This window comes from Pteropus alecto, unplaced genomic scaffold (assembly GCF_000325575.1).
Source record: "Pteropus alecto unplaced genomic scaffold, ASM32557v1 scaffold81, whole genome shotgun sequence".
Taxonomy (NCBI): Eukaryota; Metazoa; Chordata; class Mammalia; order Chiroptera; family Pteropodidae; genus Pteropus; species Pteropus alecto.
In genome coordinates this window covers 16,466,667-16,487,558 of record NW_006433378.1, presented here as the reverse complement: position 1 = coordinate 16,487,558, position 20,892 = coordinate 16,466,667, and the positions used below count along the sequence as shown (strand labels likewise).

The 20,892-nt window shown below is 35.4% G+C and overlaps 1 protein-coding gene and 1 pseudogene across 1 annotated transcript in view; one reads left to right on the top strand and one right to left on the bottom strand.

Annotated features, from left to right (window-relative positions):
• The window catches only part of JAM2 (junctional adhesion molecule 2), a 51,634-nt gene that overhangs the window by 2,528 nt on the left and 28,214 nt on the right, over window positions 1–20,892 (bottom strand). Inside the window, exons 2-8 of the mRNA XM_006908238.3 lie at window positions 19,758–19,823; window positions 14,252–14,359; window positions 12,702–12,854; window positions 10,245–10,447; window positions 7,591–7,690; window positions 3,674–3,781; window positions 1,877–1,892 (exon numbers count right to left, since the gene is read on the bottom strand). Of these exons, the coding sequence (XP_006908300.1) occupies window positions 1,877–1,892; window positions 3,674–3,781; window positions 7,591–7,690; window positions 10,245–10,447; window positions 12,702–12,854; window positions 14,252–14,359; window positions 19,758–19,823 (754 nt within the window). The remainder of the gene's footprint in view (window positions 1–1,876; window positions 1,893–3,673; window positions 3,782–7,590; window positions 7,691–10,244; window positions 10,448–12,701; window positions 12,855–14,251; window positions 14,360–19,757; window positions 19,824–20,892) is intronic.
• LOC112476861 lies at window positions 20,056–20,174 on the top strand (annotated as a pseudogene).

Here is a 20,892-nt window from a genome sequence, read left to right as displayed (position 1 = left end):
AACATTGATCTCAGCCAGGTACAAAAAAAAAAATCAGCAGTCCTGAGTTTCTTACATTTATAGACAATATTCACAGAGAAAGCCACGCAACAAAATATCAATGTGTGTGAAGTCCTGTGTATCTAATTGTAGCCTAGGGCTAGTATCTTAAAGATTTTTGTGGAACATGCAAAACAGAGACTTACTAACTTTTAATTTATCAATTTAATAACATTTAATAGTTTGAAAATTTGAGATTATAATCTCAAATTTCACTTTTCCATGGAAAGAAAAGACCAGCATTGAGCAGCAAGTCTGGGAATAGGAATAAATGGCAGCTAAGTCTTCAAAGGACCTGGGAGATGACAAAGTATCTGAAGCCAGCTGAAAATAGAAAGTAATGCCCATCAACTCAAAGTTGGGTCTGCCATTTTCGTATGTACAAGGACAGTCACAAATCAAGTACACATAAACTAGGGACTTTGGTGATCTCATCCAGATCTCATGCATCAATGACTCCTAAATTTCTAACTCTAGTTAAGATGTTTCCCCAAACTCCAGATTCATACATTCAGTTACCTACTGACTATCTCTCCGTTCTTGGAAGTCTAATTAACAGGCATCTCAGGTGTTAAAATTCCCAAATACTCCAGTCCTCTCCACCTACCCCCACCAGCACTCTCGAACCTACTTCTCCTGAAATCTTATACACTTAGTAAATGGTAACTCCATCCTTCTCATAGCTTTGGAGCTGCCCTGGATTTCTCTTGTTCTCGAAGCTCACATTCAGTCAATCAGCAAATTGTTAAAAACATTGAGAATCCTATCACTTCTCAACATCTCTAATACCACAGCTTTGGAACCAGTTGCCATTTTCTCTTGTCTAGATCACTGAGTGGCCGGCCTCCTAACTGGTCTTCCTGCTTCCTCACCCGTTTTCACCTTATAGTTTATTCTCAACAGAGCAGCCAGTGTGAGCTTCTAGAATTAAGTAAGATGCTGCTGCTTTTCTGCTCGAAGTCCTCCAATGACTTCCCATCTTACTCAGAACCAAAGCCCAACTCCTCACAACTGCCTAGAAGGGGCTCCATTTACTCTGGCCCCTGCCGTTTTCGTGCATTCATCTTCTCCTCTGCTGTCCTCACTCTGTCCCAGCCACACTGGTCCCTTTGATGTTCCTCAGATACTTTTGGCAATGCCTGGCCTCAAGACCTCTCCACCTGTTCTCTCCTCTCGGCTTGAAAACTCGTCTCATGGATATCTGCATGACTTGCTCCCTTGGCTCCTTCAGGTCTTTCTCTAAATCGCCTCATCAGTGAGGCCCTCCCCAACCACCCCATTTACAAGGAGAACCTCCACTCCTACCCCATGCATTCTCTCTTCTCTTACTTGCTTTATTTCTCTCCATTATACTTATCACAATCTGACATACTGTGGAGTTTACGTATTTGTTTACCTTCCACCTGTCTCCACTAGAATGTAAGCTTCATAAAGCAGAAAGATTTTTGACCTGTTTTCTTCACTGCTGTATCGCTAGTCTCTAGGACACTGCTGGGCACAGAATCGGTGTTTAATCAACGTAAAAATGACTTAAGCAACATTTTATTTGAAAGATTTCATTTTAGCCAATTACAGCAAATATATTTTTCAAAGTAGTACTATGGAAATGCCTACAAAGTCAAATTAGTGACTATATTTCTCTCCTAGATAATTAAATATCATTGACAAATAGGCAGGCATGAGGTGGGATGTAATTCTTGATGAAATTTAGTCACTTCCCACATGATTGAAAACCTTCACAAATAACTCAGCTTCCCACTTTTGACTTTAAACAGATGATGAACAGAGAATTAGTTGCTATGGAAAAAAGGCATGCATTTAAAAAAAGTATACTTACTGGAAGGAGGTTTCTTCTACAAAAGAATAAGTATATATCATTAATGCAAGAGTTAATATTGAAAGATATAGAGTCATATAAAAACAGAGTTAAGCTTAATTTCTTGGTTCTCAATCTTGGTTCTCACTTGCTGACATTTCTACCTTCTAAATCAAAGGTTGGCAAACTTTTTCTATAAAGGGCCACATGGGAAATCTTTTAGGTTTTGTGAGTCAAGAGGAAAAATTGAGGATACTATGTAGTTTATTATATAACAAGAGAGAAAACAAACTTCCAAATAAGTTTTATTGATAAAATAAAAAATATAATAATAATCTAAGTCTTATAGTATAGGTCTACTAATTAGAATGGAATTATCTGGCTAGAAGATAACATTTCTGTTAATTGGGGTTCAAAGTTAGTATTCCCTACTACCTAATAGATTGCAAATGTTCATTTGTAGAAACCATTCTTAGCTCATGTGTCATAAAAAACAGGTGGGAGGCTGGATTTGGTCCACAGGTTGTAGTTTGCCAACCCCCGCCCAAAATGCAAGCTTATGAAAATGGTTCTCTTAGATAGATTTTTCTACCAGATGAAAATGGAAGTAACATTTTAGCTAATGAACTACTATTCAACCTTTATTTCAGTATTTTAAGAAAAATTCATTTACCAAGTTTTCAGTAAAAATGCTCATATATTCTTTGCAAGTAGAGATAATAAAGATGATAAGAATTTTGAACAATCTTATCTGTCTGTACTTTCACTTATGACCAGCAGGGGGACTCAACCAGATTCCGTTCATAAAATTACCCTGAACTAGATTGGCGAGCCATACAAAATAACAACCATTACTAATTCACAGAGCCATTATCTTTAATTATAGGGAATATCTTTGAAACCATGTTCATGAAAACATTTTATGACACTTAATATTTAATCGTAGGTATTATTAGAAACCTCTTTTAAATTTAAGTTTTATTTTAGTATAAAAAAATTTTTAAACCTAAATTCCAAAATCAGTGTTCACTGTAAAACAGCAGGTCTAAAACTTGTCGTAAATTTATTTAATATTGTTTTATTCCATTAACAAATTCTACTTTATGCATTATTCCCAACGGACTTGATAGAGTTCTGCAGCTTTTGAACTTTCAGATAATTTTAAAGACTGGGAGAAAAGACATGCATTAAGACAATAAAACAGATTATTTTTAAGTCTCACTCATTTACATCAAACTTATCACCAAACATAGGTTTAGAGTAACAAGAAATCTAAACCTAAAGAACTAAAAACCTTGTTCAGCAGCAACGTTAATATAATAGGTATCTACTTTCCATTGAACAATTATCTTCTAAATACAGTTGTGCTAAATTCCACATTCCACTGTTTTACACTGATAAAACATTTCACTGATTTATTTCAATGAAATTTCTTATCATAAAACTAGAAATCAATTTATCATTTGAGATATAGAATTCCAAACTTAAAAGGATCTTAAATACATGTACATGTACTATAAAGATCCACGTGTGTTGACTATCTCTCAGTATTGCTGCACTATGCCTCTCCAGGGTACCTCTCTCATACTCTGTGGTATCCTCTGGAATACAAGGCTGAGGCAGCTCTGCCTTTCTTCCCTATATGTTAAGGTGCTTGAGTCACCTGTGTGTCATCTTGGATATTTCCTACCGCAGAAAAAAGCAATGAAAAATATTCTCCAGAGTTTGTTAGAACATCTTAAGAGAAACGATATCTCATGAAAAAAAACTCTATTTCCACAAGAAGTTGTCTAGCAAAGAAAGGTGAAAGTCACTTACTTGAAAAGTAGCCTTTCCTCTGAGCATAGCACACACCAAAGCCACAAATGGAAATCACTAAGGCCACAGCTACTACAGCTGCTATGATGCCACTTATGTTGAGATCATCTAGAATGCAAAATCAGGAATTCAGGTCACGCATGAATTCAGGTCAAATAGATGGAGAGGCGTAGTCATTAAACTGAAAAAGTTCAAAAAAGCTCCCATTTGCAGTTATACCATAAACATGGATACTTTCATGCTTTTGAAGCCTGTTCAACTCACTCACTTCCAGGATATGAATCAAAATTGATGGAAAATATTATCAGAACTAAAGTTAAATTTTTAAAAGTTCTATGGATCAGAAATAAAACGTATAGTATTCTCTTGCATTCATCTGGAGATATAATTATTCACTGGATTAAATATCAGACTGGAAGAGATCTTCGAAGTTCAGTGAGCTCAGGTATTCTACTACGACCCCCACTCCAAGTTTTGCTTAAAATTCTTCTATATCATTATCTGTGTCAATTTTACAAATGATGGAAAACTCATTCAACCCCAGAGAAAGCCTATGCCACTGTTGTTCAATAAAGTGTCAGAAACATCTTCCTTCTTGAATTATATGGCCTTGTGTGTGTACATATATGCTGTTACATATGTATCATTAAACTGTCATTCCATTAAATTTTATATGAATTAAATTACCTGAAGTTTTTTCCTGTTGCTATTAAGTCATCTTTCCTCTAACCTAACACAAATGGATTTTTTGGATCCAAGTTTGAAATCACTACCATATTACCACCTTGTGAAGGTTTTTCAGATACTGATTGTTACCCAAGAAATAGATTATTAATCTTCCAAGGTTAATATTTCTGCAATTGGGAATAGCATCAAAAACACTTTCATTCAAGTCATTAATAAAATGATGAACATGACTTTGTTAGAGAAAGAACTATGTAACAGGCTATTAAATACATTTAAAACCTCCCTTCATACATGTGATTTATTAGCATTCTCTGAGTGTGAGATCCAGCTATGTGTGAATCCATGTAAATATTTAATTTGGATCACATTTCTCAATCTTGTCCATAAGGATTTCATAAGCCACACTCTTCTGTCATTTAGATACTTCCTATGTATTGATTAACATGTTAGTTACCTGTGCTTTTTAAAGGAGCAATTCCTCAAAGGAACCTCGTTTTTAAAAGCAAGTACTAATTAGCATATTACTACATAATTTGGAGAAAATATTAGGTATTATCTTTCTCAACAGTAGTTTTACATATTTTAAAGCACTGTGTATTGAGGAAAAGATACTTTTAGAAACATCATGTGAGTCTGCTTTTCATAAAAACTTTTGGTCTCCAAATTTTTTCCTAAAAAATTTGAAATATTAACTGATTTTTTTTTTTAAAGAAAACACAACAAATTTTTTGAAAGGCTAAGTAATTTGACCAGAGCAGAAAACATTGACTATTGCTTGGTATAATCTCAGTTCACATTTGCTTGAGCATTGGAAGGTCAACGAGATCAGCTGTTTATTTACTTGCATAAAAAATAGCAGAGAGGGAAAAAAATTCACAATAATCACAATCTAAGGCAAATTAAATTAATAACTAAATGAAACTCCTGAGAACCAAACTGTACCTATTTTCTTTGTAGTACTCAATGAATTTGACATTTATGAAGGGTTCAACCTAAAGGCCATTTTATGACAAAAAACCCATCCTGTACTTTGTCAATGAATTTGACATTTATGAAGGATTCAACCTAAAGGCTATATCTAGCCAAAAAACAAACAAACAAAAAAAAAACAAAAAAACTCCTTCCATGTAAGTGCTAAGTCATGATATAAATTTTCTTTTCTTTTCTTCAGCGAATGGAAGCTAGAGACTTGTAAGTTAGAGGTAAGTTGTTTCATCCCATTTGTCATTTACTGTTAGATAGTGACCAAGTCACATAGGAAGAGGAAATGTAACAACATGTGTAAAAATACTTTGCATTCTTTCTTTAAAAAAAAAGAAATGTTACTGTAAAAAGAAGGCACCCCTATTTTAACAAAAAGGAAAAGAATCAAACTGCTAAAATGCCATGCGTGAGTGGGGCCTTCTTGTGATCATTAGCAAACCCATGGTCTACTTTCTTTCTATACTTCAAAAAGAACTTCTTTAGGACACTTAACAGATTCTGCTTTTGGTTACAAGTTATTAGTGATAATTCACAAAGAAAATTGAACATGAGATTTCATCAATTCTTATGTATTTCAAAAAGTGTAAATTCCAAAGCAAAGGCATTAAACACCTAGGATCAATGGATGAGCATTAAACAAACTAATTTTAACTTTTAAGCTAACCTATGCCCAGAAAGGCTAGACTTGTAGAAATCATATTTAAAGTAGTACTATTAGCAAAACAGAAACTATAAATTTTACTTGTTATATATTTATTTACTGTGTGCTAGGAAAAATGCATGTTAACTAAAATGTCAAAACCATGACATCACAGATAGTATTTCTTAAGATGATGCTAAATTAGGCCTTAAAATTAAACATGGCCGTTTAGAGAAAAATAATTGATAATAATAATGAGGGGATACAAGGTTATGGTAAAAACCACGAGGATAGTATGTGAATAAATGAAGTCAGGAAAACGCTGGATTAATGTGTTAATCTTTAAACAGGTTCTGATGAATTCTTCTAATAACTCCAGAGCATCATTGAGATAGTTTCTGATAATTTAATCAAATGCTTATGTTTGACTATAACTGTCAACACTTGAATGAATTTGGTAGATAGCATGTATCCCAGAATTTAAAAAAAAACAGAAATTTGAAATTACTTGTAGAAATTAGAATATGTTATTGAATACTTTATATTTTAGGATATCTTGAGGTCTAGTAAGATTATATTTTCTTTAAAAGTAACACTAAGCATTTAACTGTGCATAAATAATACATATTACTGCACACATATCTGCATACCTCTAAGCACATTGAAAAAATGAATTTCTGACCCCACCAAACTGAGGACAAGCTCCTCAACCAAGGGGAGCTCTCAGAATTCGACTTCAGGGTACAGCCCTCCTGAGTGACCGTTAGCCCCCTGGGTACCATCTCAACTCATCTCTCTCTCTTACAGAACCATTTCCAAAACACATGGCTTTCGTGCAAGGAAAAATTAAACAAAATTATTAACAATAAAATGAAAAAGAAGTTTGCTCTGAACTCACATAATCTGAAAATATTCTTGAGCACCAATTTTATTGGTTTCTAAGAAGCTTATTTTGTATAACATAATATATGGCAGCAACCTTTTATAACAACCTAAATCTATAAAGATAGTCAACATGTCTTTTTTGAGAAGAAATTCTGCAATAAGTGTAAGCATAGTATCTCAAGGGATCAACAAAATTAACAATAATAACCTGATAGCAAGTAAAATAGTCAACACTTATGTAGTGGTCACAGTATGCCAACACTGTTCACTATGAAGATTATTTTCATCTTCGTAACAACTCTATGAGGATGGTATATTACTACTTCCATTTTGGGGAGACTGAGGCACAGAGGTCAAACAATTTGCCCAAGAGTATGTAGCTGGTAAGTGACAGAGCTGGAATCCAAACTCCCATACGGAGTCCTTGACCCTGAGTAATTTATGAGACTCTTACTTTTGTTTGAAAGATCACTCAGATGAGCATAGTTTCAAAACAATAATTTGAAAAATTCAAAACTTTGTGAAGTATTATACTTGTTTGGGAGATAGATTTAAAAAGCGTCTTTGCTCTTTGCAGCACTTTCTGTCAAGCTAGTTTTAAACATTCCTTCCAGTTTATCCTTCCAATCACTCAGCACTTTCCTACCCCTCACCCCTTCCAGCTGTAAACCTGTGCATCCTAATTGCAAACCATTTGTTTCTCCCGGTATTTCATGCTTACCTACTTGCATTTGTTTCCCAGGACACCGGCGATATCCAACAGAATTACGGGCTTCACAGGAATATTCTCCACTGTCCAGTTTTGAAACTGTGTTAAATTGCTATTTGCGGAGGAGGAAAAAAAAATGAATTTTTTAAGCAATAAATCTACAAGTAGTCTCCTAAAATAACCATGTCTCTTGAATTTTAGCATTAAGTTGGTCTTTCCTTTTCAATGACTTAGACTGTATATCTTTACTATGAATTCAAAAATCTTCCATGCCTTCAAGGAGTAGACAGCTGGGTCTGCTTTTTTTATTTGACAGAAAAAGACTTATTGAGAAGTGTCTTTTTTGTGTGTGATACTGTGAACGTAGTACAGTTAAGAAGGCAGTGGGTATTTTAGAAAGCTGATAACACATTGTACTATTAAGTATTCTAGGTATTTCTAATTCTCCTACGAAATGCCATTTGGAAGTGAAGTGAGTTCACTGGAGCAGCAAACATTAACCCTTCCTCTAAAGAGGCAAATAATTACCAGGAAGTAATGTAATGCCTAGGAAATCGTAATTGATGTAGCTTATGGAATTATAAATTCTATTGGTCATAGAATTTTTGAAAATTTTGAAAACATTAAGTCCAACTCTTGCTCCTTCTATGCCCTGCTGAAGCAACGGAAAGGTGAGACTGATATAATAGGCTTCATACTTGTTAGTAGCTTTATCCCCTTGGGAAAGTTCTGGAAGGAAGGAAGTTAGGAAGGGAGGGAGGTAGAAACACAGAAAAGAAGACTGAAAGGAAGAAGGGAAGGCAGGAAGACAGGAAGGGAGAGAGAGGGAAAAAGAGAATGAATGCAGTGGGTCCTAACACCCTAAGACACCCTTCCAGGACCCTGCCAGGTAAGAGGGGTGCTCAGAACCATCACTTCAGTACCCTCCTGTCAGACTCTAATAGCACAGTGGTCACTGATGACCCCATTCATGAGAGCCAAGAATCTCTAAGGAGAACCTTCTCACTACCTGTGATCCTCCTGCAACACATGTTCCTAAAAATAGCCAAAGTTTTGATTTATGAACTCCTTTTCCTCTCTCACTCTTTTTTACCCGCTACTCACATACTTCCCCTTTCTGTATACTTCCATATATCGGGATTAAAGCTTTTCCTCATTTATTTTAACTTTATGGAATCCTCTCTCACTCCTCCAAAAGCCGGAATATTTTTAAAATATCCACCATGAGTTCAAGGCCAAAGCTATTTATACACAATAAGTTAGATGAAAACAATGATCTTCCAGCACATCATAACGGGTAATTGAGAGGATGTCATTGTCATCCTTACACTGGAGCCTTTGTCAGTTGCTCGTTTCTCAGGAAAGAACCCATCCTAGCTATGCCTTGGTGCATTCCTTTGACATCACGAGATGTATTTCAAGGACTGAGGCTGACGGAGGAAAGTGAATCTATACCATTTCGGACTTGCCTTGGGGCTTTTATCACCTGCTCCGAGAAAAAACAAATTTGAAAAGTAAATATAGGAAAGTGTGACGGCAGGTTTTCTACCCAATTTCTCAGTGTAAAATCGCTCGGACCTGCTGACAGAGCCTGCTGACACAGAGAGGGACAGGGCGTGGCATTCTTCAAGCAATAGCCACATCCATCAATATGCTTCATTATTTAGCCACTTTATCAATACACTTTGTTATTTACCAGAAGATCTAGTTTTTAAATGTTATCATGTGCTTGTAGATTGAAGGAATGAAACATTATACTTTCCTTTTAAAATTCATTAAATTATTATCAACATGCCTTTAAGATTTTTTTGATAATGGTTGTGGTAGTGATTCAGCATTAATGAAAATCAGACAGTTAAAAACTGACATGTGATATTACTTCAAATAAAAGAAAACGACTCAGGCTTAATGTTTTTTTTTTTGCTTCCGCCTCTAGCCTGAAAAGTCAAGACAAAAAAGTAAACTTATTTTTATTTTTAAACGTCATTAAACTTAGGGGGCTATTTATAGGTTTCTATCAGTATTCCAGAAAAGTTTTTCAATTAGATATTTTTAAGGGGTAAACAATCAGAAAATCTGGACTAAATCTAAAGTAATACATACTCAAGTCACAGTGTCAACTGTTGATCTTCTAGCCATGGAAGAAGTTTAATGACACAGACAGCTCATCATAGGTTGGAGATAGTCACTGTTCTCAGGTGGCTGGCACTGGGGTCAGGACATCCCCAAGACTGTTTTTATGCATTTCCCTGACACTGTGACTACGAGACTGTACTTTGTACCTTTCTAGACCAGGAAGGCAGCTGTAGTGAACTGCCTGACCCTGAATCATGAATTGGACTTGGTCTGTCTCAGGTAAACACGCAGATCCTTGTGTGTTCGGCTCGGTTCTGTACTGTCTTCCCACCTCCTGTAGCCACTCTCAATCACTGCTCTGTGCACAGACTATTTTTCCGGCTCGGTTCTGTACTGTCTTCCCACCTCCTGTAGCCACTCTCAATCACTGCTCTGTGCACAGACCGCCATTTTTCCTGCTGCCCACTCTTCTCGCCACGTAACAAGCAATAGTTCCAGCCTTCTATTCTCTATCATTTTAGTTCCAATAACTTTTTTTTTTTTCTCCAAATGCAAGACAGTTATTAGGCCAATGCTTGAAATGACCTTACCAGAGTTCCAGATTTTGTATTTATTGTGTATGAGCTGTTGGTGCTTTGGGAGCCAAGTTTAGGATTCCCTGACAAACGGATGCCATCCTTAAACCACGTGTATTCAGGGGCTGGATTCCCTTCTCTGTCTTGACATCGCAGCTCCACCACAGTTCCACTCAGAGCAGAATTGGGTACTTCACATGATGGAACTGCTGGAGCCACTGAGGGATGGAAGCCAAACGGTATTGGTTATTTATAAGCTAAACAAGGATTTTAACAGGTAAAGATGGACTGATCGGACACCTGTGATAGAGACTGGCTATTTGTTCAAGAGACTCATTTCTCTTCTTCATGGGCACACGGCTAGACCACGTTTGCCAGCTCTCCTGCCGCCGGACGGGGGCCTATGCATGGTTTTGGCCAATGAAATGTGGGGAAAAGTGATAGATGGCATTTCTAGGACTGAGCCATAAAAGCCTCCTGTGTAATTCTCCCTTCATTTACTACCCACCCCCTCCCATGACCAAGTAGGTGTCGACACCCATGGTGACCTCAGAAAGCCATTAAAGATGTCAGACCTATATTAGTTGGGTCTATAATGATTTCATAAAGCAGAGTAATATAGCTCCACCACTACTATCTCCGTCCCAGCTATTCAGACTTTACTTACACAAGAAGGAAACTTCTATTACATTAAACCACTCACTGAGTGTTTTTGTTATAATAGCAAGCATACGTTAGCTAATATAATTGCTTATCCTCTTGGATAAACAATCTCTACTTCTTTTTTCCTCATCAATTTTTTTAAAGACTTTATTCAGCAAAATCATTCATTTACACAATGGGGAATGCTATTTTAATTTTGTCAATGAAATAACAACAAATTGAACAGAAACAAACCTCACCAAAGGTTTTAATGTTTTATTACCAACTATATTCAAAAGAAGTCAAACCTGAGTATATTTTTCAAGACTAGTACTCAAACTAAAATCCTATCTGCATAGCATTGGCCAAACTAAAGAATGCTTGAGTTAGAGTTATTCTGGTCCCAAGGATTTGCAAAGTAAATCAAACTTTATACAGTGACTCAAATCCAGGAAAACCCAGAATTCGAAGTGGTTGGCAGAATTCTAAGATGGTCCCCCAGGTATATATACACTTTCTCTCATCCCATCAAACACTAATGTAGGTACTATAAGGGATTTTTTGGAGATATAATTAAGGCTCCAAATCCACTGTCGTTAGATAGGGAGCTTAAATCCACTGCCCTAAACAATGATACCTTTAAAAGTGGTTTTCTCTGGCTGATCACAAAAGGGAAAATGAGAGAGTCAAAGTCAAAGAAAGATGAGACATTCTTTTGTTGAAATTAAGATGGAGAGAGCCACATGGCAAAGAATGTGGTGGCTCTAGGAGCCGAGTGTGGTCCCCCAGCTCATAGCCAGCAGGGAATGGGGACTTCAGTTCTACTACGAAAAAGGACTGAAATCTGCCGATGACAAGAAAGAGCTTGGCAGTAGATTTTCCCCCAGTGCCTGACCAGCCGATGCCTTGATTTCAGCCTCATAAAACCCTGAGCAGGGAACCCTGCCACGTCATGCTGGCCTTCTGATTTGCAGAATTGTGAACAAATAAATGGGTGCCGTTTCAGGCTGCTAAGTTCGTGATCGTCTGTTATGTAGCAATAGAAAACGAACACACCAGCTGAATCTCCTGCAAGGCCTTTTGAACTAAATTTCTTCAATAGTAGCTCATCACTAGTATTTTAGAAAAAGCCTAGACTAACATATGAAAAGGAAGAGGAGTTATTTTATGTCCTTTACTTGGTAGTTTATACTGACATCTATGAAGGAGCAAAGATCATGTTCCTGCACCAAGTGTCATAACGAGCTGCGACTCTCAGTGGTTCTTACAAAAACTAAACATTCTGGCTTTGGAGTTAACCCCATCGGGATCCTAATCCTGTTCTGAACACTCACTAGCTGTTGAGCTCTGGGAAAATTATTTAACTTATATTTTCTCACTTGTGAAAATCGAGTTGTCTGTGAAGATTAAGTAAAATTACATATGTGAAAGGGCTAACACATACTAGCTGCACAATAAATGCTAATTTCCTTTCTTTCTCAAATAATTTCTAATATTTCCCCTGGTCTACATTTTCATTTTACTGCTTTTATATTATCTCATGTGATAATATTTTGTGTGGTAGGAAAAATACTACATATGCTGACAGTTATTGCAAAATAGACTCTTGGAAAAATTACTCCCTAGGTACAATGTAAGACAATTAAGATTTACCTCAATCTTAAATGAAAAGAGATACTGAATTAGTAATAGTAAAATTTCAGCAGCCCAATGAGGTGAAGTGAGACAGACTTTGCAGGAAAGGTGATGGGAAGGTGATGCTGGCGGTCTCCATAATGGACTGGGACCCTGAGCTGGGAACAGTACAGTGCACAGACACAAGCCCGTTACCTAATACTTCTAGGGTGACCGTATCCTCTTCCAGGTTTTGGCCTTGTTCAGACGGAGCACTAATTTCACAACGATATTTCCCGGCATCACGTCTTGTAACATTTTTGATCCGTATACTGAAATCAATCAGCTCAGCTCGATCTTTAAAATCACCTTTTAGAAAAAGAAGACAATAATGTTAATAGTGCAAGTTCCTTTCTGTATACTACCTTTCTCAAGTCAATTCATTCAGTAACCAAAGCATTTATTTTCCTATTAATAAACTCAATGTAAAAACTTAAAAGTTGTATATGGGTGCTGCTGTTTCAATTTTTTTTTTAAAAAATAATAACATCCTGTTTACAAAAGAATATTCAGTTCTACATTCCCATATTTTATTTTAAAGAATTCAAACCTCATTCCTGTCTGACCTCCTTCTAATATGCGTATAAAAATACTCCTGTCTTCCAAAGATATGGAGAGCCTAGTTTAACTAGCTGGAATAGTAAGTTTATGTGCTGTGTAGTGGTCCACATGACATTGCCAGAAAGAAAAGGTGAGGGTGGTCTTAAAAACATTCTTTTGGTTAGTTTTTGATAGTAATATGCACAGAATTGAAATAGCGTTCTGTATAACTTTCAGGTGTCAGAAATGGTAACAGTAGAAAATTTAAGTAAAGACAGCTGTGCTATGAGCACCCTGAAGTCTGAAGCCTTATTTTGACAGATAAGAACCAGAAAGATATTTGAAGTTTTATAAGAACTTTAAACATTTGTTTGCTTGTTTATTACTTTGAACTTAAAGTAATGCATAGTATTTTAAAATGATAACATGTTTATATTTGTTAAATTACATTTCCAACTTTTAAAATATTTGTAATGGAAAATTTTAAACAAACACAAAATTAGTACAGTAAAATGAACCTCAATGTACCCAGCTAATAGTCATCGATGCATGGCCTGTCTTATTTCATTTGTATCTCTAACCAATGAATTATTTTGAAGAAAATCCAAGACATCATAGCATTTCATCCATCATTATCAATTAAATTAAATTAAAAGTTCATCACATATTCAATAGGAAAAATAGGGAAGAGAAAAAATGAAAAACAAATAAAAATAAATAAATAATGCAATGGTTAAACATAGTTGTATTTACCCTCCCTAAGCTTCTCAGTGGTGGCCTAACTTCCTAGATGGATATGTGGAAATAGGCTGAAGTTATTATAACTGAGCAGTGGTCCTCCATCCCAACTCCTCCCCTTTCTCTTTTCTTTCTCTTGAGAATTTAATCTACCAGGCCAGTAAGAACAATTGCATTTTGCATCCTCTAAGACTGAACTGAGAAAATGTCCAGGGTCTCAGTGGTATTCACCAGCATTTGTTTTCTGTTCTCTGTTTTTGTGGTTGAGTTCTACATCTCAGTCACTCACTGTTGGCTTCACCTCACACTTACAAAAACACATAGTTTCAGTAATCAGCCATGTCCTGTTCCATTTGTAAATAAAAGGATGCGAGCTGTACTTGGTGTTTGTTTCTTGCTCTGACCTCATCAAGTCTGCAGCTTCTTACCTTGAAGAGCTTGTTGATAGTAGACGAAGGAGACACTCTGCCCTAGTTTCTTCCACTCCAATCTGAAGGCAATGGTCCTCTTCGGGTATTTACAGGCTAAAATAACCTCTAGAAACAACAAAAATACTTACTTAATGCTAATTGTCCCTCCGAAATTATATTTTACTTAATGAATGAATTTTTAACATCCTTAAGTTATTTCTTTATATTTCTATTCATTCATTCATTCATTCATCCATTCACTCAGAAATTACCTCAACAGGTACCTTGTTGGCTTAACCCAAAGATGAACTGAAAGCATGATAGCTCTTCCACATAATAATTGTGTGACTCTATGCTACTTTCCCTAGTTCTTGAGCTTCAGTTACCATCTGTAAAATAAGATAGTATCTCATAGAATTCTTGTGAGTTCTCAAATATAATAACATATGCATAGTAAGTACTTTAAAATGGCAGCTGTGGTTAATTATGATTAATTATTAATTATTATTATCTTATTCTTTCCAGTATCAGTCTTTGAAGATTTTATAGTCAGAAAAAAAGAGGCAAAAAGATAATGTAATTCCAGTCCGATGTGATGAGTGTCAGGAAGGTAAGCAGAGGGTGCTTCATGCTTAGTACCTAAGAAAGGCACTTAGTACAGCCCAGGCCATGCTATGGAAACCCACAAACATTCCCTCAATATGCTACAGTCTCACTCAGATCCCTTCTTTGATAACCCTCTCTATGAATACATTAACACAAACCCAATATGGTCTTCTAATAAATCGTTGACTCCTACCTCTTACTTCAATCCAGATAATTATTAAAAGATTTAATCTTGGCATCGAGCTTAACTTCCTCAATGTTGCTGACTAAGGTCACTTTATTATAAGAAATTTACTCTAGTTATATCATTCCTGGAACCTCTGAAGGAAACTCCTATTTGCACTGTCCAAACAAGATGATTGAATGGGGGCAGGGGAACCCAGCGCCTAACTGCCAACTGCCTCAAGATGCCAAATGAAAACCTCCAGTTCTAAATATTTTTAAAGTATAGTTCAGCCAGGCTCTCCAGAGTGTGAACTTCATATTTCTGAAATTTTTTTTCCCCACAATGCATACAGTTTGACCAAAAAGCACAGTATCTTTGACTAGAAGAGAAATTATGTAAAACTTCTTTCAAATATAATTTCTGATTTTAATGTTAAGCAGATTTAATGACATTTTTAAAAGAGAATTCAGTAATTTATGTCATATGGTAGAGAGTAATACTTAAAATATCCCAGGTTTTATTAAAAATATACACAATAGGTGTGGACAAAAAGCCTGTATAAATATGTATGAAAATGTTAATTCAGTGGTGATTTTTCTGTGATAGAATTATGATTTTTCTTTTTGTTATATGTAGTTTCTAATTTTTTTTAGTTCCATACATATTGCTAGAAATCTAGAAATAGAATAAAAGATAATGGAAAATAGAAAGTAGGACAAAGAAGGCATGGGGTGAAAAAAACCCCTAAAGTTGTTTTTAAAGATGCCTAAAGTTTTAAAAGCAGGTTTTACATTACGAAGAGACATCATTTTACAGATGTGTTTACATTTATGCTACAAAGACCAATGTGGGCTGAGGGACTTGTCTGAGGAAACGCAGTTCTGTTCTGTTGATTAAGGAGAATGGGTGGTGACTTTCCGGAGTCTTGAGTTTTAGATAGGTTTCCTTCCCGTATTTTGTTGAGTTTCCAACAATTAAACACACACCCACATTCATTTTTAGACTATACTCCTAGGTTTTAGGAATAAATTTATACTCACATAATCACATTGTTTTACATATTTAACTAGACACACACACACACACATACACATACACACACACACCCCTCGGTGAATTCTTCCTCATTTGTGTCCTCCTTGCTTTATGGAAAACTTCTTCAGAAATTATATTCGAAAATGTAACCAATGATTTTCCTAAATACAGTGATTCTACTCCAGCCTCACTCACACTGAAGATGTAAAATGTGGAGAAATGTTCTATGCAATTTGTCCAAAATATATTTAGTACTTACTGTGTGTCCAGCATTGTTCTTGAGCTATATCAGTGAGCGAAACAAAGATCTCTGCCCTTTCGGATCTTACAGTTTACAGGGGGAGTCAGGCACACAAGAAACATCATAAAGTGACTCTATAATATGTTGGGAGATGAGTGATATGGAAATAGGGTATGTCAGAGTATAGGAGGTTTGAGAGTGCTGGGGAACAGGGGCGCAATATAAAAAAAGAGGGTAATCGGTTCACTGCATTTAGATGGTGACATTTGAGCACAGACTTAAAAGAAGGAATTAGAATGCCTTAGAATTCAAATTAGAATACCTTAGAATTAGAATTTAGAATTCACCATACAGTTCTTTGGGAGTGTTCTAAAGCAAGAAATTAGCCAGTTCTTACATCCTAAGGTGACAATACCTTGACCACCAGAACTGTGAGTAAGTCCGATGGAATCATGGGGTCAATATCTGAGGATAAAGAACCAATTGTACTTAGAAGCTAACTGCCATGACTCTCTCTCTTAGCCAAAGTTCAACACGTGGGGCCAGCGTAATTTTGCATCTAGCGCTAGGAGTTATTTTGCCATAATATAGTAGTTTCAAGTACAGGCTTTGAAGTTAGATCTGTGTCATAGACTAAGTGTGTGATATTGCACAAATTACTTAACTTTTTTGGAACATTATATTCGCATTTGTAAAATGAAAAAAATGACGGTACGCATCTCACAAAGTTGTATGAATTAGATGATGCATTTATATACTTGGGTGCACATGGTACTTTGCAAATAGTACGTGCTCCATAAATGGTCCTTATTAATTTCATCCATGAGTAACTTCTCTTAGTTGTATTTGTAAGCTTGCCTTGATATAATAAAAATCCACATTTTACACCATCACAAATTTACCTAAAAATCATTCAAATTTGCACTAAAATGTTACTTCTGTTTGAGACAGCAAAGAAAATAATAGATAAATCGTATTTTCTCAAAATAAGGCATATTGAAACAGAAACAAACACCAAGTCGTTCTATTAAGATGATTATTTCATTGCCAACATTATGTTTTATTTGGACTGAGAAAAGATAATTCTTTGTTTAGAAAAAGCATTAGCAACCGCTATTTTGCCTGTAGCAAAATAGTCACATTTAGGAATCACATAGAATCACTGTGAATTTTAATTCTTCTAGGGTTCTGTACTGCTATCTTTTGATTTTATTCTCTGTGCTCAAGTTAAAAATCATCAAAATCTTACACAATGCCAGGAGAGAATTGATACTACCAAAGCAGTTCTGAAGAATTACCAAAAATTACTTCTGTGAAGAAAAGTATTCTGTGAAACTCTGAATGACAGCTCTGGGGTTGGACTCTCCCTGCATAAGGTTGCTCATATAATTTATAAGGCTGGCAGAGCTGCCTTCATTTCAGTCTGCTGTTGGCACCACTATGGGAGGTGATATAGAACAGTGTACTAAAAAGAAGGAACTAATTACGATTTATTAACATCAGAGAGACAGGAGACAAAAAAAAAAATAAATGAATTGGTGGACCACACATACGCAAATCATAAAATATTTTGGACTTTAACTAAAATTAAATTACTGCATAAAATATCCTAAAACTAAAATGGAAGGAGATAGAAATTTATTTTTGTTTGCTAGTGAGCCAAGTTGGGGTGATTGGAGTACATATAAAATAGAACCAAAATGTAAATCTTAATAAAAGAAGCAGAGATAAAACAAACACCAAAAAAGGCTTATTTGGGAATAAGCATGAGTAACATTTGATTGCAATAAATTATACAAGGACTTTCTATATTAAAAACAAAACACACATTGAAAAGTAATGTAAATGGTACTGCGTTTTGGTCTGGAGTGATAGACATGTTTTGGAACTAGACAGAGATGGTAGTTGCACAACATTGTGAATGTACTAAATACTACTGAATTGTTCACTACATGGTAGGTTTTATGTTATGAGAATTTCACCACAATAATTTTTTTTAAAGTAATTAATGTAAGACTGAAGAATATAATTTTGGCATCCTAATTCAGTATCAAAGCATAAGGCTTCGGGGGGAGGAGTGGGGGCGGAGCAGTGATGTATGTCCATGGTATCTAGTCGGACCCAACAGAAAGAACTTCCAGGAAAGTGAACAGTAAGAGAAATTAACTTCACTTTCTGTGTCCCTAATGGACATCCTGACGCATCTTTTCCTCTCACTGTGCTCACTTGTTTGGCCTTTCCAGTCTCTTTGGCATCTTGTCCAGCCCTATTTATCTTTCCTATAAGCATGCTCATAGTCCCAAATTACTCCTTATCATTAATTTCCTCTTCCCATTTCTTCCAATTTAAAACTATATCAGGATAAAGAGTGTTTTATTATCTTGATCATGTAAAATATCAGGTCTTAAAAGAACTTGATTAACCTAAATAATTATTTGATAATTTATTATTGAGTGATTTATCATTTTTAAATGACGGGCTGACTCTTATTATAGCATATTTTTAATGAATAAGACAATGTAACACTATATGTGCTAGGCACTATTGTAAACACTGGTTAAATACTAATTCATTTAATTCTTCCCCACCGCAGCCCTATTCTTTAATCTTTGTCTTTTTCCTTCAAACCTATCTCACTCCAACTTCAAGAACCTAAGACATTACCTGAAGAAGAAAGATCAGACATTCAGGAATTGTTTCTTAAAAGTTTACAATCTCTGGCCTAAACAAGCATCACATTTAAGAAATAGTCAAATTCCTATGTGCCTAGTATTATTGTGTTCTAGATAAAAGATCCTTTGGAAAACTATTTGATACAATATTTGAAGTAAATTTATAAAAGCCCTTATAAATTTTTTCCTTGTTTATTAGTCTTAATGTTTTTTTTTAAATTGCAGTAATATACTTAAAACTTATCACCTTAATGATTTTTAACTGCATAGTTCAGTAGTGTTAAGTATGTTCACTCACATTGTTGGGCAACCAATCTCCAGAACTTTTTCATCTTGCAAAACTGAAATTTTACATTCATTAAATACCAATTCCTCCTTATAAATATTTTAAGAAGCCAAAATAAATAACAAAATGGCACCCCAAAATAAGTTATATTAATGTCATCTTAAAATACATTAAATAGAGTGGGGTTTGCAATGTTAATTTCCATTTACCATGTCTAGCCGGCTGGAAAGTTTGCGAGGTCTTCGTCTCCCAGTTTCGCAAATTAGATTTGCTTCATTGCAGATAATTTACTTAATAAGAGACCATTTTTTTGTATATCAAGTCTTTCATCCAAACTTTCTACTGAGGGCTTAGAGAAAGAGTTCTCAAGGTGGAAATGACAAGCAGCAGCATTTTAGGCAGAAGAATTGGTGTGAGGTGAGGCAGAGCGTCCGGATAAATAGAAAAATAACATCGTATGTGTCATACTCATGATCATTTAAACAACACAGTCTATGAGAATCAATAAGGTACTCTACCTTGATATTCTATTGCTGTGACTACTTTATGGTCTTTTGGGGCAGAGACTCCATAGGCCTTATGATCTGGAAGATTAAAACAGATAGGATAATTAAAATAGCACAAAAGGCCATTTTTAACTGTTTGAATGGGATGCAATATTAAAGAAAACTGGCCTCAAGTTTGGTGACGGTTTTACACAATTCATAACACGTAAGTTTTAAAGTATCAAAATAAGAAAAATCAAGCCAAACCATTCTACGTCTCTTCCATATTCCATATTGTGGTTTTGCCCTTTAAGAATTTCCCAAAGCATCAGTCTACGGCCATGCTACCCTGAACAAGTCCGATCCCGTCTGATCTCGGAAGCTAAGCAGGGTCAGGCCTTGTTAGTACTTGGATGGGAGACCACCTAGGAAGACCAGGTGCTGTAGGCGTAAAAAATAAAAAAAATAAGGGATTGTAAGCTGATAAATTCCTTGTAATCTGTGAGGTCAACCAAGGGTTGCCTTGCCCCACCCCACCAAAAAAGAAAGAAATTTCCAAAGTGAAACCCATGAATCTAGTAGGGTCCCAACCACAGACAACACATTCTCACAAGTCCAACTGGTAAATGATAGTTTATATCCTTAATTCAGCTAGTATGCAATCTAGTGTCATAGGGTATTATCTCCCAAATAAAAGCTAATATTATGGTGAGTATTGTGGGTAATGTGATCTTATAGTTAGTTATATGGTGATGATGATGATGATGATGTTGATCTCATCATTCCCATATTTTATATAAAATTTTTATTTTAAAAAGTGCTTATACATACTTTTTTTATTCTATAAAATTCAATATTCGGAGTGATCTGGTGTGCTAGACTTTTTAAAATATTTTTTATTTTTTTTCAATTATAGTTGACATACAATATTACACTAGTTTCAGGTGTACAACATAGTGATTAGACATTCATATACCTTACGAATAGACATTATTAAGATTTAAACAACAAAGTAGCAGAACTAGGAACTGAAATTTCTAATTCAATCTTTGATATGTATCTCTTTGTGTTATGGATATCATTCTATAGTCCAGCTCAATGACCATGTTTAAAAATAATCTAAATCACTTCCTATATGTCTCTAAAATACAAATGCTACCAGGGAAAG